This window comes from Hypanus sabinus, chromosome 1 (assembly GCF_030144855.1).
Source record: "Hypanus sabinus isolate sHypSab1 chromosome 1, sHypSab1.hap1, whole genome shotgun sequence".
NCBI classification, from domain to species: domain Eukaryota; kingdom Metazoa; phylum Chordata; class Chondrichthyes; order Myliobatiformes; family Dasyatidae; genus Hypanus; species Hypanus sabinus.
The window spans coordinates 36,686,302-36,703,042 of NC_082706.1; the positions used below are offsets into that span (position 1 = coordinate 36,686,302).

The 16,741-nt window shown below is 44.1% G+C and overlaps 1 protein-coding gene across 3 annotated transcripts in view; it reads left to right on the forward strand.

Moving 5' to 3' along the window:
• The first annotated feature begins 11,596 nt into the window (after positions 1-11,596).
• The window catches only part of LOC132392931 (FHF complex subunit HOOK interacting protein 2A-like), a 68,958-nt gene continuing 63,813 nt past the window's right edge, over positions 11,597-16,741 (forward strand). For 2 of the 3 annotated variants that reach the window (XM_059967531.1, XM_059967524.1), the window contains exon 1: positions 11,597-11,961. Coding sequence is in view for 1 of the 3 variants with exons in the window: in XM_059967524.1 (XP_059823507.1) it covers positions 11,917-11,961 (45 nt within the window). In the remaining 2 variants the exon portion in view is untranslated. Of the gene's footprint in view, positions 11,962-15,145; positions 15,361-16,741 lie in introns of those variants that run through there. The other variant, XM_059967540.1, reaches the window with a different exon arrangement.

Below are 16,741 nucleotides of genomic sequence, written 5' to 3' on the forward strand. Positions count from 1 at the left end.
ACACTTAATAGCAAAGTATTTGCGGTCTGGTGAGCAATATTAGTACACCCTAAGGAATTGATTGTGAGGCATACACCTCCACCTCTACTGTTGAGTCACTTGACCGACCTATCTAGACGATCGTGCTGCTGCTTGTGTTGGTGAGGCTGCATAGGAGTCATGCATGAAAGGGGCGTGCAGTCTAATGGTGAGTAACTATCTTGGTCGTTTTTCTTGTGAGTGTAGGACCCTTTCAGACATTGTTAACGTGGAGTGCTGCAAGCCCGATTCACTGATTTATTAGCAGATGGCAGTGGCGTGTGTTGGAGGAGCTGCGTGGCCTCGGCTATGTCGAGGACTGGGCCTCAAGCTGTGGATGAACCAGGAGGTTCGTAGACTGCTAAAGGCTGGATCTGTGGCACTTAAGTCTGTTTATCGCTGCCAGGAGAGAGAGGCGTTGGAGCCGGTGCACTCCACTGGGGACGCTGCGGCACAGTATCCAGGCTGAAGTCAGTGCTGCCCCCCAGTGTTTGCTCAGCAGAAGACAAGCTGCATTGTGATCAACTGCAGGTTTCTTGGCATTCATGAACTCGCTCTGGACTTAATTTGCTGTGCCTGTATTTTACTGATATCTTACATGTGCTTGCTATCTTGTGTGTGCTTTGCGTGCTTTGTGATGTGTGTGACTATCTGTACTGTGTTTTGCACCTTGGCCCCAGAGTAAAATTTCCTTGTTTGCCTGTATTCATGGGAATTCATATATGGCTGAATGAAAATTAAACTTGAATCAAAAAATTAGGGCATATAAAGTGACAGGGGCTGGAAGTAGCCAGAAGACTGGGAATACTTTACGATCCTGCAACAAAAGACTGAATTAGAAGGGAGAAAATTGATTTTGAAAGAAACCTTGCTTATAATATTAAAAACAAATGTTAAGAGTTTCTAATGATATACTTACAGAAAAAAGTTACCTAATGTAAATACAAGAGCAAGCAAATGAAGCTGGTGAATTCCTAACAGGAAACCAGGAAATGACAAGTGTAACAAATACATTTCTGCAGTATTCGCCATGGGGAGGGGTGCACTGCAAATATCCCAAGAATATCACACGGGCAAATTTTAATCACAAATCTCAAGGAATAAAGTTCAGAGAAAGTCACGAGACTATAGGCAGACAAACGATCCCAACAGACCAAGTGCTGGGATCTGATACTCTTGGTTGAACATTTTCAAAACTCCAGGCAAGTAACTAGAAGATAAGATAACACACAACATTCAAAAGGAAGACAGAAGGCAAGAAAATATAGGGCAATTATTATGGGCAAACCCTTAGTGTCAATAATTAAAGAGGAAATATCTAATCATTTGTGAAAGGCAATGAGAATTAAACCTGGTTAACATGGTTTTATAAAATTTTAGAACATGGAACATAGAAATCTATGACACATTACAGGCCCTTCAACCCACAATGTTGTGCCAACCACGTAGCCTACTCTAGGAACTGCCTAGAATATCCCTAGTGCATAGCCCTCAATTTTTCTAAGCTCCATGTACCTATCTAAGAGTCTCTTAAAAAAACCTATTGTATCTGCCTCCACCACTGCCACTGGCAGTGCATTCCACGCACCCACCTCTCTCTGTGTGAATTTTAAATTAAGTATGACAACTTTACTCAAATACCTTGAAACTGCGACAGGGAAAGTTGATCAAGGAGAACTCATAGATGAATATAGAACAAAGAATATTAAAGTTCTGGACAGGCCATTAAGCCCACAATATTGCACTGATCTTGCTACCAATTTATGTTAAATGTCTTCCTCCTGTGTACCATCCATCTCCCTCCACTCACTTCATATTCATGCGTCTATCTAAAAGCCCCAAACTTCACCAATTACCTACTTCCACCTCTACCCCGGTAACTCATTTGAGGCACCTACCACTTTGGTGTAGAAAAAACATATCCTCTGGTGTTTGACATTTCTACCCTTGAGAAAAGATTCTGAATGCCTACCCAAATTATATCTCTCATAATTTAAAAAAAAAACTTTTGTAGGTCTCCCTTCAGCTTCTGGTGCTCTAGGAAGAACAACCAAAGTTTGTCTAACCGTTCCTTACAGTTCATACCCTCCAAGCAGCATCTTGGTAAACATCTACTGCAGCCTCTCCAAAGACTCCACTTCCTTTCTAGTTCAAAGTAAATTTATTATCAAAGTACTTATGTGTCACTATAAAGTACGTAGCCCGCAGAATGTCACCGTGGTTCACCAGCACCATGTATAATGGGGTGATTCGAATGGCACACAATACTTCAAATGTGGTCTAACTGAAGTTTGATATAGCTGCAGAATGATCTCCATATCCCTACCAATAAAGGCAACCATTCCATATCCTTCTTTGCCACCTTACCCACGTGCCTAGTCACTTTCTGTGAGCAATGGATCTGGACCCAACATGCCTCCATACCTCTATGGTATTAAGGGGCCTACCATTAACTCTATACTCTTTCCTTTAACTTGACCTCCCAAAGTCACTTGCCCAGATTAAACTGCATCTGCCACTCCTTGGCCCATATTGGTAACTTATCTATATCTTCTATATTTAATAGCTCTTTACACTGTCCCCCCCAAGTTCACCAATTTTGGTGACATCTGCATACTTGCTAATCCACCCATTTAGATTTTCATCCAAGTCATTGATAAAATTAGAAGTAGTAGTTCCCAGGTCTAACCCTGGTAGAACACCACTGGTTACAGACTTCTAGTCAGAATAACAACCTCCCACCCCCATTTTCCATCCTCTATGAGCAAGCCAGTTCGAAACCCAACTTTGCAATTCACCCTGCATCTCATGAATCTTTACATTTTGAATCAACCTACCACTACAGACCTTATAAAATGTTTTACTGAAGTCCACTGCCTTATGATCAAGGTTATAGGGCCTGACTAGCCCTGCAAAAAGCCAGACTTGCTTTCCCTCAGTAGGCCATTCCTTTCCTCCAATAGTTTCCCTACCAGTGACGTGAGAATCACTGCCCTATAGTATAATTACCTTGAACAAAGACACATTTGCCACATTCTAATCCTTGGGACTTCGCCTGTTGCTAGTGAAGACACAAAGTTCAATGTCAAAGCCCCAGCAATTTCTTTACTTGCTATTTTTAATAATGGATGGTGAGGAAGACTATCATGGTCGATGGGAATGGGCAGTCTAAATAGGTCAGCATAAACTAGATGGGCTGAAAGGTCTGTACTGCGCTGTACTTTTCTCTGACTCCATGGGTAAATACCATTTGTCCTCCTGAAGAGCCCTGGCCAAAACGTCGACTGTACACTTTTCCTGGCCTGCTAAGTTCCTCCAGCAGATTGTGCACGTTGCTACTATTAGATCTTGTTGCCTTATCCCCCCCTAATACTTTTCAGAAGATGCAACAGTACCTGCTTCTTACTCTCAAAATATCCCAAAACATTCACATTACCATGCCCCATTCTGTCTTCACTACCCTACAAATCCTTTTCCTCAGTAAATACAGAGGCAACGTACTCATTTGGTTCCTCAGCCCCTTACTCTGACTCCAAACACAAATTCTTACCTTTATCCTTGAGTGGACCTACCTTCTTAGTTATCCTTATTTGATAGAAATATAATTGCCTTGGGCTGATCCTTGCTCCTGCCTACTAAGGAGTTTCATGGGCTCTTTTGGACTCGCTAACATCACTGCTTGAGCATTTTCCTCCTATCTTTATATCCACCAAGGGCCCAATTTGATTTTAGCTTCCTAAACCTAACTTACCTATGTTTCTTTTGTTCTTCCTGACTAAATTTAGAACCTCTGGAGTCATCGAAGGTTCTTTTAACATAAACTGATATTAAAACTGAGCCTACTGGGCCTGAACACCTCCCTCTGCAACTGGATCCTAGACTTCCTGACTGGGAGACCTCAGTGAGTCCGGATCGGGAGCAGCATCTCCAACACCATCACACTGAGCACGGGGGCTCCCCAGGGCTGCGTGCTCAGTCCACTGCTGTTCACTCTGCTGACCCATGACTGTGCTGCAACTCACAGCTCGAACCACATCATCAAGTTTGTTGATGACACGACCGTGGTGGGTCTCATCTGCAAGAATGACGAGTCAGCTTAAAGAGAGGAGGTGCAACGGCTAACGGACTGGTGCAGAGCCAACAACCTGTCTCTTAATGTGAATAAAGCAAAAGAAATGGTTGTTGACTTCAGGAGGGCATGGAGCGACCACTCCCCGCAGAACATCAACGGCTCCTCGGTGGAGATCATAAACAGCACCAAATTTCTTGGTGTTCACCTTACGGAGAATCTCATCTGGTCCCTTAACACCAGCTCCATAGCAAAGAAAGCCCAGCAGCGTATCTACTTTCTGCGAAAGCAGAGGAAAGTCCATCTCTCACCCCTCCCATCCTCATCACATTCTACAGGGGTTGTATTGAGAGCATCCTGAGCAGCTGCATTACTGCTTGGTTTGGAAATTGCACCATCTTGGATTGCAAGACCCTGCAGCGGATAGTGAGGTCAGCTGAGAAGAACATCGGGGGTCTCTCTTCCCGCCAACACGGACATTTACACTACACGCTGCATCCGCAAAGGAAACAGCATTATGAAGGACCCCACGCACCCCTCATACAATCTCTTCTTCCTCCTGCCGTCTGGGAAAAGGCTCCAAAGCATTCGGGCTCTCACAACCAGACTATGTAACAGTTTCTTCCCCCAGGCTATCAGACTCCTCACTATCCGAAGCCTGGACTGACACCTTGCCCTACTGTCCTGTTTATTATTTATTGTAATGCCTTCACTGTTTTTGTGCACTTTATGCAATCCTGTGTAGGTCTGTAGTCTAGTGTAGCTTTCTTTTTTTTTATTACGTAGTTCAGTCTAGTTTTTGTACTGTGTTATGTAACACCATGGTCCTGAAAAACCTTGTCTCGTTTTTATTGTGTACTGTACCAACAGTTATGGTCGAAATGACAATAAAAGTGACTTGACTTGACCATCCTTGTCCTTACAGGAACATGCCAATCCTGGACTCCGCTCATTTGGTCTTTAAACAAATCCATGTCTGACAACTACTCCCAATCGATACCCCTCCTATCTAAATAAACAAATCAGTCAAAGTTTCGTGCCAAGACACTTCTTCAGGTTGTCTCGGCCCAAACGTCGACTGTTCATTTCTATGGATGCTGCCTGACCTGCTGATTTCCTCTGGAATTTTGAGTGTGTTTTGCTGTGGACTTCCAGTATCTGCAGGACCTGTTGTGTTTATTACTTACCCCTCCTATCTGTTGTAATTTACTCTCTCCCAATTTAGTACCTTTCTAGAAGATCCAAATATCCTTACCTATAATTATCTTCATTACTTTCAAGGTCTCAACAACTCATGTTTTCAGTATTATTTATTTATTATTTTTTAAATTTGTATTTGCACATTGATTGTCTGTGTCCGTATGGTTTTCTCATTGATCATATTGTTCTACTGTGAATGCCTGCAAGAAAATGAAATATAGTATACGGTGATATTTATGTACTTTGATTTAAAAAATATTTTGAACTTTCAATGTAAAACATAACAAGTGTGATCACTGTTTCCAAAATTTTCACCCACTGTCAGATCAGTCACCCGGCCTGGCTCAATTCTGAAAGCCAGGTTCGGTATGTTCTCTCCTCTATTTGGACTACAGTATATGTTTCAAGAATCCCTCTTGGATGCACTGAAAAAATCCTTCCCCATCTATGCCTCTTGTATTAAGGAAGTTCCAAACAATACAGGGTTAAGGTCCTCAAATACGCTTCTGATTCCTTTCATAATTTGACTACATATCTTTTCCTCCATGTCTCGGAGACTGCTGGATGGGGACTTTAGTGAATTTGCACCCGTCCTGTTTCTGAGCTCCACCCACCCTGCCACTGTACCGACCTCCACAACGCTTTACAGCTGAGCCCACCCTGGTTCAATTCCCGCTGCTGTCTGTAAGGTCACATTCTCCCCGTGACCGCTTGGGTTGCCTCCCTTGGTCCCAAGGCGTACCGGTAGGTAGGTTCATTGGTCATTGATTAAGCTGGCGTTAAATCGGGAGTTGCTGGGTGCTGCAGCTTGGCCAGAAGGGCCTACTCCACGCTGTATCCCAATAAAATTTGTTTTAAATGTACTATGAGTGACATTATCAGCAGAGCAGCCTCTCTACATCTTTTACGCATCCCCTCCCTCTCAATCACGTGTAAAACAATGAAATTCAGTAATGTTTTGTTGGCAGTCCTGTCCCTCACACAACTCTTTAATAACAACATCATAACTCCGTGGACTGGTCCAGGGTCTTAGTTCACCCCCCTTACGCAGAATACTCCTAGCACTGAAGTAACACATTTCATCCCAGCACTCCCACCATGATTATCAACCTGTCTCTTGCTGTCCTTCCTTTCAATCTTACTCGGTATTCCCTTTTTCTTGCCTTCAACCCTACCACCTGTTGCCCTGTTGTCATGATTTCCATCCCACTGCTACTCTAAACCTCCCTGAGTAGCAGACCTCCCAGTGAGGACATCCATTGCCCTCCAGTTCCAATGCAAACCATCAGGACCCGCCTGCCCTGGAAGACAGCCCAATGATCCAAAATCCTGAAGCTACTCCCTCCTGCACCAACTCATTAGCCACATGTTGAACTGCATTATGTATCTATTTCTCACTTCACTCACATGTGGCACAGGTAGTAATCCCGAGATTAGTATTTCGCAAGTCCCACTTTTTACCTTTCTGTCTCTTTAAAATTTCTTTGCAAGACATCATCTCTGTTTCTGTCTATGTCACGTATGTACCATGATGTCTGGCTGCACACCCTCCCCTCTCAGAATGTCCCGCACTTGTTGTGAGACATCCGTGACAACACACCATCCTGGAGTCTCAACTGCGGCCACAGAATTAACTGTCTACTCCCCTTACTATCTAGACACCAGTCACGAATCACTCTGCCTCACTCCCTTCTGTTGCCTCAGAGCCAGGCGTGGTGTCAGTGACCCAGCTACTGGTTCTGGCCTCAGAAAGGTCATTCCCCCCCCAAACAGTATCCAAGGAGATATACTTACCTGTTAGTGAAGGGAATTGTCACAGAAGAACCCTGCACCATCTGCCTTTTTCCCTTTCTTCTTCTGGTAGTCACCTGTTGATCTGTAACTTGCACTTTCGATGTGACCAGCTCTCATTCAGATTCAGATTCAGTTTATTGTCATTTAGAAACCACAGATGCAATGCAGTTTAAAAATGAGACAATGTTCCTCCAGAATGATATCACAAAAGCACATGACAAAACAGACTACACCAGAAAATCCACATAACATTTGGCAATCCCCAATCCAGAGTCCGGAGAGGCTGCTGCGTATTAATATCACGTTACCATCTTAGCACGTTCCCCAGAAAGGAGCTCCAAATCCACCAGACAAAACAAGACCAAAAACTAAAGCTACAGGACCTGCACAAAACCACATAGTTACAACAGTGTAAACAATAGCATAATTGATAAAAAACAGACCATGGGCACAGTAAAAATAGTCCAAAGATGTTAAAAGACTATAAGCTTGAAAGAAACCACCACACAGATTCCACAAGTCCTCAGGGCCCTGATTTGACTCATCATACCACACTGGCGGCAGAAGGGAATACCCCCTATATGGGCTTCCACAGCACCGCCTGACTCAGCCTCGCAGATGCAGCACACAGTGAAAGCGACCTGACCGCAGCGGACTCCGAGTCTATCGAACCTCCGAGCCTCCGACCATCCCCTCCGGCACAGCTTCTCTGAGCACTATCCTCCGTCGAGCGTATTAAGGCGCCCCCGCCAACAGCCATCGGCAACGCGACCCCGAGGATTGGGGGCCTGTTCTTCCCAGAAGAGACCCGGACCTCACAGCAGCAGCAGCAGCAAGGAAGAAGGTCTTCCTGGAGATTTCCAAATGTTCCTCTGTGCTTCCACGTCCGTTTTCAACCGATTATGATTGCACACACCCTCAACATCCTGGGTGATCCTGAGTACAGCTGGCTGCACCTCCAGTCCCTCGACCTGGTCTATCAGAAGTTGCACGTCCCACAGACCATGAGGTTCCCCAACTTCCCCCATCTTGCAGGAGGAGCATTCCACTGCCCTGACTGCTACGTTGTACTAGGTCCAAATGTCACTGATTAACAGGAATTGAGAAACCTTAATTAAATTTTACTTGCTCCTCACCAAAACCTCTTGAACTAAGGTGTCTGCTCTCCTCTCCTACACTGGTCTCTTCTCACAATAGCTGCTCTGCTTGACCCTACCTTCCTTTTATTGCCCAAGTTACTGCACAACTAGTCAACCAGAAAGAGAAACTTTAAAAAAATATCTGTCCTGCTGCTCTCTTCTACCACCCCCACCCCCATCTATGACTTTAGATTTACAACAGTCATTTGACAAGATGCCGCACAAGAGGCTGGTACATAAATTAGAAGTTTGTATAAGTGGACAAAGTGTACATGGAACAGTAGAGCACAGTACGGACCCTTTAGCCACGATGTTGTGATGACCTAACCTACACTACGATCAATCTAGTCTTTCCCTCCATTTTTTTTTACAACCAGGCACCCACCACCCTAAGAAAAAAGAAAAGAAAAAAACCCTTGACATCTCACCTAAATTTTCCTCCTCTCACCTCAAAAGGATGTCCTTTGGTATTAACCATTGCCTCCCTGGGAAAAAGGTGCTGGCTGTCCTCTCCATCTACACCTCTGGTAATTTAGTAGGTGTACTAGCATAGATTGAAAAATGGCTGTCATGTAGAAAACAAAGTTGGAACAGGTGGGTCCATTTTAGGCTGAAGGGATGTAACTACTAAGTACCCCATAGATTGCTCAATAGCGTAGCAGATTTGGGGTTCAATACTTACTGCTATCTGTAAGGAGTTTGCATATACAGGTACTGTGTGGGCTTCCTTTCGGTGTTCTGACATTCCAAAGTCATACTAGTTAGGGTTAATAAGTGTAGGCAAGTTATTTTGGCACCAGAAACACTGTGACGCTTGTGGGCTCTGTTGGTTGTCAATCCAAACAACACGTTTTACTGTATGTTTCAAAGCACAAGTAATAAATAGGACTAATCTTCCAATTATTTTCTATTTACCTCAGTAAGCTGGAAAAGGGAACGAAACGCGAGCTTTCCAAGTTGGTCGATGATCGGAAAATGGGCGGAAAGGTGTGTTGCGCTGATTCTGCTACAGTTAGACTGAACGACTGGGTGAAAACCTGGCAAAGCCAGCTTAATGTGGGGAAGTGCAAGGTCACGGACCTCAGTAACTGGAATCAAAAGCCAGGTTATTTTCTGAATGGAGAGACTGAAATTGAGCGCAGTTCAGCGGGATCTCATAAATTGGGAGGCTGAAGCGACAAGTAGTCAAGAAGGCAAATGGCATGTAGATCTTTATTGCAAAGGGATTTTAATATAAGAACAGGGAGGCTGCCCCTCAAAGAGGGGTTGGACCATTTGGGTCTTTTGAGGAATGAAGGAAATCTTATTCAAGTATTTGAGATCCCATATGGGAACTTCACTGGGTATACGTTGAGTGGTTTTCATAGGCTGGGGAAGTCACAAACAAGGGGATATAACTACAACGTTCCTGAAGTTTGTAGGAATGTTGGCCTTGGTAGTAAATCTCTTGAAGGTGATGGAGGCCAATAATTAGACATATTCAAGGTGGAGATAATATTTGAAAGATTGAGGAATTGAGGGTTCGAGGCTACCGGCACAGCTGAGTAGTTAAGGCTGGACTAATGGTAGAACAGGCTTGAAGCCCCATGGCCAACTCCCTCTCGTTTTTTTTTTTGCATTGTTGACATACTTCAAGATTTAAGTACAACGTCTGCCACAACAAGTCCACTGCAGACTCGATCCCATTGGCTCTCCACTCTATTTTGGAGTACCCCAATGGCAAAAGAAAATTAAGACTGCTGTTTCTGATTACAGTTCAATTTCATCATCCTCTTAGTATTAATCACCAAGCTTCAAAGTCTGGCCATAACTCCCTCTACCAATGGATCCTCGACCACAATCAGTCCCGATCAACAATAACATCTCCTCCTTGCTAACAGTCAGCACAGGGACCCTTCTAGCCCACTGCTTTAGTCCTCCTACAGTCATGAGCGTGTGGCTCGGTACAGCTCAAACACCATCTGTAAATTAAACAAAATCTCAGAAGCTGATGAGGAGGTGTCCAGGAGTGAAATAAATCAGCTGGTTGAATGGTGTCACAACAATCTCACTCTCAACATCAGCAAGACCAAAGAATTGATTGTGAATTTCAGGAGGGGAAGACAGAACTCATTGAGCAGTGGAAAGGGTGAGCAGCTTCAAGTTCTTGGACGTCAGCATCTCAAAGGATCGGTCCTGGGCCAAGTCATTGAAGCAATCACTAAGATAGCTCACCAACGGCTCTACTTCATTAAGAGTTTGAGATTTGGTACGTCACCAAAGCCTATAGATATAGTGTGGAGAGCAACCTGACTGATTGAATCTCAGGTTGATATGTAAACGCTAATTCACAGGATTACAAGAAGCTGCAGTGGGTTGCAGACTCAGTCATCTCCATCTTGGGTAAAACCCTCCCCACCATCAAAGACAGATTCAATAAGCAGTGCCCCTAGAAGGCAGCATCCGTCATGAAGGATCTTCACTACCTGGGACATGTCCCCTTTGCATTACTACTATTGGGGAGAGGGTACAGTAGCCTGAAGATTCAAATTAAATGATTCAGGAACAGCTCCTTCCCCTCTGCCATCAGATTGGTGAACAGTTCATAAACACTACCTTGCTATTGCTTATTACCCTGCATTATTGATTTATTTACATAATTTATAATAATGTAATGTTTTTGCATTGTACTGCTGCTGAAAAACAATTGATTTCACACCATATAAATCAGCGATAATAAATCTGACTCTGTTCTGGTACACGGAATGAAATGCCAAGGAAGTAGCTGAGGGAAGCACATGAATGACATTGAAAAGACAGGTACATAGATGGGAAGGGAAAGGTTTTCAGGGATTTGGGCCAAACACAGGCAAACGGGACCTACTGAAGCAGGAATCTGGTCAGCATGGACCAATTGGTCCAAAGGGCCTGTCACCAAGATATGATTCTGTAAATATACTGAGTCCATGAGTCACCCTCAAAGCACCAACTTTCATGCTGAAATGACAAATGGACTGCTTTATTGTCAGCAATGTATTCAGGCACTGTCCTGAATACATGTCAAATGAATCTAAAGTAATCAATACAGAGCATGATTGTAGGGAAAGAGCAGTGAAGAGCGTCAGTTGAATAGTCAGTAAAGGAGCGATAGGGAAACGGGTCTCCTGGGCAGTTAAATAACAAAAATACTCAGAATGGTAAAATAAAAGACCAAATTACCAATACTTGATGCTATCTTGTACCTGGACCAAGAGTGAAATGCAGTCCCAAATCCTTTCTATTCTCAATTATTCTTCATCTCCATTTTTTCCCTCCCCCCATCCCATTCCCTACTCACCCTCACCTCACTCTCCACCTCCCACTCACATTCTCCTCCCCTATTTCCCTTACCCCTCCCCTTCCTTCACGACCTTTTCCTCCCCAACTCACTTCCCACTCCCTCACTCTTTACCATCTTCACCCTCATCTCACTCATTCCCCCTCCCCTCAACCCCTCCCTATTCTTCCACATTACCCCTTCCATCATTTCTATTCTTCTCTCCCCCCCTCCAACTCACCAAGCAAACTCTCCCATCTCCTCCTCTCTTCCCCTCCCCGTTTCCCGGGTAACCGCAGGTTCCGAGGTCAGGCCCAGTCCTCGGGTTCTCCCGTCGCCTCCTCCGCTCCGCCGCTTCCCGCCCCGGACGGACTCCGGGGAAGGAGTCGCCCGCCCCCGAGATGTTGAGCAGACTGAGTGCCCTACTGCAGCAGGCCGTGGAGACGGTGAGGTGCTGGGGCCGAGGCCGGGGCTCGGCGAGCAGCGGGCGGCCCGGTCCTCACCTCCGTCCAGCCGGGCCTCCGCAGCTCACCCGGGGGGTTGGAGAGGGGTTGATCCGCGTAGAGCGGCCCGTGTGGCGAGCTGAACTCGGCAAAGGGACAGGGAGGCGGGGGACTGCAGAGTCTCCCTTTCCTTGTAGATGAACGGAAGGGGGAGAAAGCACGGGTGACCGGGGTAGTGGGATAGCAGGGCTCTGTTGTTGGATCGGTAATGATTAGACCACAAAACCATAATTAAATAAAATGTGATTATTATGACCGAGACTTTAAGGAAGGAGAATAGGAAACACTGAAAATAAAGGACTGTGTGTGTTGGGGGGGGGGGGGGTGTTAGAGAGAGAATGTGTTAAAAGACCAACCAACTTTAAACGTGGAAAAACTATAAGGAAAACGTACAGGTTCCAGCAATTATTCAGGGGACTGGAAGATTACTAATGTGAGATTGTTGTTTAATAGCGTTAGGTAAAGGAACTACATCCTAGTTAACAATCCAAGAATATAAATTAAGATCTAGGAGGCTATTTATCCCCTTGTTCCCGCTCAGGAAGAACAACTTTCCTTTTACCTCAACACTACTCTCTTGCACAAGCCCCACATCCCTTAGCTCTCTTGAAGTATGAGAATTATTTAGTCCTTGTCGTGAATAGACATTGTGGCTGAGTTCCACTGTTCTCTTGCAAAACAGATCAGGGCATACTGCCCCTGAATAATAAGTAAAGTACATTGGATAATTCGGGGGGAAGGACGGCCTACTGGGGGAAGCTCCAGCAGCTGGATCTCTGGCTCAGAAAGGGAGAAAAGAGGAGTGCATTAGTGATAGGGGATTTTGTGCATGTGAGATACCTGGATGGTATGTTACCCTTGGGTGCCAAGGTCAGGAATATCTCGAATTGGGTCCACAAAGTTCTAAAGGGGAAGGGTGAGCAGCCAGAAGCCCTGGTACATATTGGTACCAAAGAGAATATAAAGGGTTAGGTAGAAAGCTGAAGAGCAGGACCTCAATGATAGCAATCTCTGAATTGCTGCCTGTGCCACGCACCAGTGAGGGTAAGAATAAGATGATTTGGCAAATGAAAGTGTGGCTGAGGAATTGGTGCAGAAAGCAGGTTTTCAGCTTTCTGGATTATTGGGATCTCTTCTAGGGAAGGTAAGACCTGTGCAGAAAGGATGGGGTACATCTGAATTTGAGAGAGACCAATAAATTACAGGTAGGTTTCCTAGAGCTGTAGAGAGGATTTAAACTAATTTGGCAGGAGGATTGGACCCAGAATGATGGGACTGAGGATAAGGCAGTTGTTAGGCAAATAGACACAGTGAAGGGTGGGCAGATGATAGGGCAAAATTGCAGTCAATGGGATGAGTTGAAGTGTAACGTGAGCAAAATCAAAAAAGGGTTATGAATACAGGAATGAAGACGATGTATTTGAATGCACACAGTATATGGAATAAGGTAGATGGTCGTAGCACAGATAGAGATAGGCAGGTATGGTGTTATGGGCATCACTGAGTCGTAGCTGAAAGAAGTTCATAGTTGGGAGCTTAACATTTAAGTATACACATTGTCTTGAAAGGGCAGGCAGGGGTGGGGTGGCTCTGTTGGTTAAAAAATGAAATCAAATCCTTAATGGTGACATAGGATTGGAAGATGTAGAATCTTTGTGGACAGATTTCAAAACTGCAAGGGTAAAAGGACTCTGGTCGAAGTTGTATACAGGCCTTTGAACAGTAGCCAAGATGTGGGGTACAATGTATGATAGTCAAGGGTGATTTGAATAGGAAGGTAGATTGGAAAATCAGGTTGGCGTTGGAAAAAGGAGAGGGAATTTGTAGAATGCCTACAAGATGACTTTCTAGAGCAGCTTGTAATTGAACCTAACAGAGAAAAGGCAATTCTGGATTGGGTGTTGTGTAATGAACCAGATTTGATTAGCAAGTTTAAGTTAGAGGAACCCAGGATCATATTATGATAGAATTCACCTTGTAGTTTAAGATGGAGAAAATACTATCAGATGTATCAATATTACAGTGGAATAAAGGGGATTACAGAGGCAATGAGAGGGGAGCTGGTCAAAGTTGATTGGAAGGGAAAACTAGCAGGGATGACGGCAGTACAGCAATGACGAGTTCTGGGGCAATTCAGAAAGCTGAGGGTAGATACAACTCAAAGAAGAAGTGTTCTAAAGGGAGAATCTGACAAGGAAGTCAAAGACTGCATAAAAGCAAAGAGAGGGCATATACAGTAGTTTTTTTTCCAGATATATAAAGAATAATAGGGAGGTCAGAGTGGATATCAGACCACTGGAAAATGATGTTGGAAAGGTAGTAATGGGGGACACTGGAAGACACCAGCAGAATGCCAGAAATTCGAGTGACAAGGCAGAAGAAAGTATAGTTGATATTACAAAGGAATAGTACATGGGAACTTAAAAGGTCTGAATGTAGATAAGTCACCTGGAGCAGATAGACTACACCCAAGGGTTTGAAAGAGGTTGCTGAAGGGATTGTGTGGAGGCATTAGTAGTAATCTGTCAAGAATCGGAATCAGGTTTAATATCACTGGCATATGTCGTGAAATTTGTTGTTTTGCAACAGCAGTACATTGTAATACATAATAAAAACTATAAAGAAGTATATGGCAAAAAAGTAGTGCAAAAAGAGAAGAAAAAATACTGAAGAAGTGTTCATGGGTTCATTGTTGATTCAGAAATATGATGGCCAAGGGGAAGAAACTGTTACTGAAACATTGAGTGTGCATCTTCAGGCACACTCTGAGGTACCTCTGCCTTGATGGGAAGAGGGCATGTCCTGGGTGATGGGGGTCCTCAATGACAGAACTTGCCATTTTGAGGTATCGCCTTTTGAGGGTGTGGATGCTGGAGAGGCTAGTGCTCATCATGGACCTGGCTGAGTGTACAATTTTCTGCAGTTTTTTCTGATCCCGTGCAGTGGCCCCTCCATACCAGACAGTGATGCAACCAGTTAGAATATTCTCCAAGGTACATCTATAGGAATTTGTGAATGTCTTTGGTGACATACCAATTCCCCTCAAACCCTAAATGAAATATAGTTGCTATCATGCCTTTTGTAATTGTATCAATATGTTGGGCTGAGATAGATCCTCAGAGATGTTGACACCCGGGAACCTGAAACTGCTCACCCTTTCCATTTATGATCCCTCAATGAGGACTGGAGTGTGATCCCTTGATTTGCCCTTCCTGAAGTCCACAATCAATTTCTTGGTCTTACTGACGTTAAGTGGTAGGTCATTGATGCGACATCACTCAACCAGCTGATCTGTCTTGCTCCTGTACACCTCCTTGTCACAGTCTGAATTACTGTGTCACAGTAAGTTTATAGATAGCATTTGAGCTGTGCCTAGCCAAACATTTGTGGGTTAGAGAGTAAAGCAGTAGGCTAAGCACGTTCCCTTAAGGTTATATAACATGGAAAGAAGTGGTCCCAACACCGACCCCTGCAGAACATCACTAGTCATCGAAACCAACTCAAAAAAATGTCTTTTATTTCTGCTCTTTGCCTTCTGCCAGTCAGATAATCTCTTATACATGCTAGATTCTGGAATTCATGCTACATAGATCACTAGAGGACTGGAAAATTGCAAATGTCACTCCACTCTTTGAGAAGGAAGCAAGACAAAAGAAATGGAAATACAGACCAGTTAGCCTCACTTCAGTGATGGGGAAGATGTTGAGGATCATTATTAAGGATGAGCATTTGCAGTAATTGGAGAAGTTGATAAAATAGGCCAAAGCCAGCCTGTTTTTCTTAAGGGGAAACCTTGCCCGACAAATCTTCTGGAGTTCCTTGCGGAAATAGCAGGCAAGGTAGACAAAGAAAAGTCAATGGATGTTGCTTGCTTGTATTTTCAGGAGGCCTTTGACATGGTGCTGCACATGAGGGTGCTTAACAAGATAAGAGCCCCTGGTATTACAGGAAAGATTCTAGCATGGATAGAAGAATGGCAGACTGGCAGGAGGGTTGGTTGGTTGCTGTTCTACAGGGCACCGTTTTGAGACTGCTTCTTTCCATGTTATGTGTATATCAGTGATTTGCAGTATGGAATTGATGACTTTGTGGTCATATTTGCAGATGATATGAAGATATGTGGAAGGGCAGGTGGTGTTGAGTCTACAAGAGGACTTAAACTTGAGAGTCCCTTTGCATCGTGCAGCTTAGCTTGCAGGTTGAGTGGGTGGTAAGGAAGGCAAATGCATTTGTTTCAAGAAGACTAAAATATAATGGCTTGGATGTAATGCTGTAGCTTTATAAGACATTGGTCAAACTGCATGGAATATTGTAAGCAGTTTTAGGGCCCTTATTTAAGAAAAGATGAGCTGGCATTGGGGAGGGTCCATAGGAGGTAAAATGAGAATGATTCTGGGAACTAAAGGTTTAATATATGAGGAGCATTTGATGCTCCGGACATATATGCTGGAGTTTAGTAGAACATGAGAAGATCTCACTGAAACCTGTCAAGTATTGAAAGGCCTAGACAGAGTGAATGTGGAGAGGATGGTCTCTTTTGTGGGTGAGCTTAGGACCAGAGGGCACAGATTCAGAATACAGGGACATTGCTTTAGAACAGAGATAATGAGGAATGTCTTTAGCAGAGGGTGGTGAATCTGTGGAATTCATTGCCACACATGCCTATGAAGGCTATGTCACGATGTACTTAAAGAGGAGGTTTACAGGTTCTTGATTAGTCAGG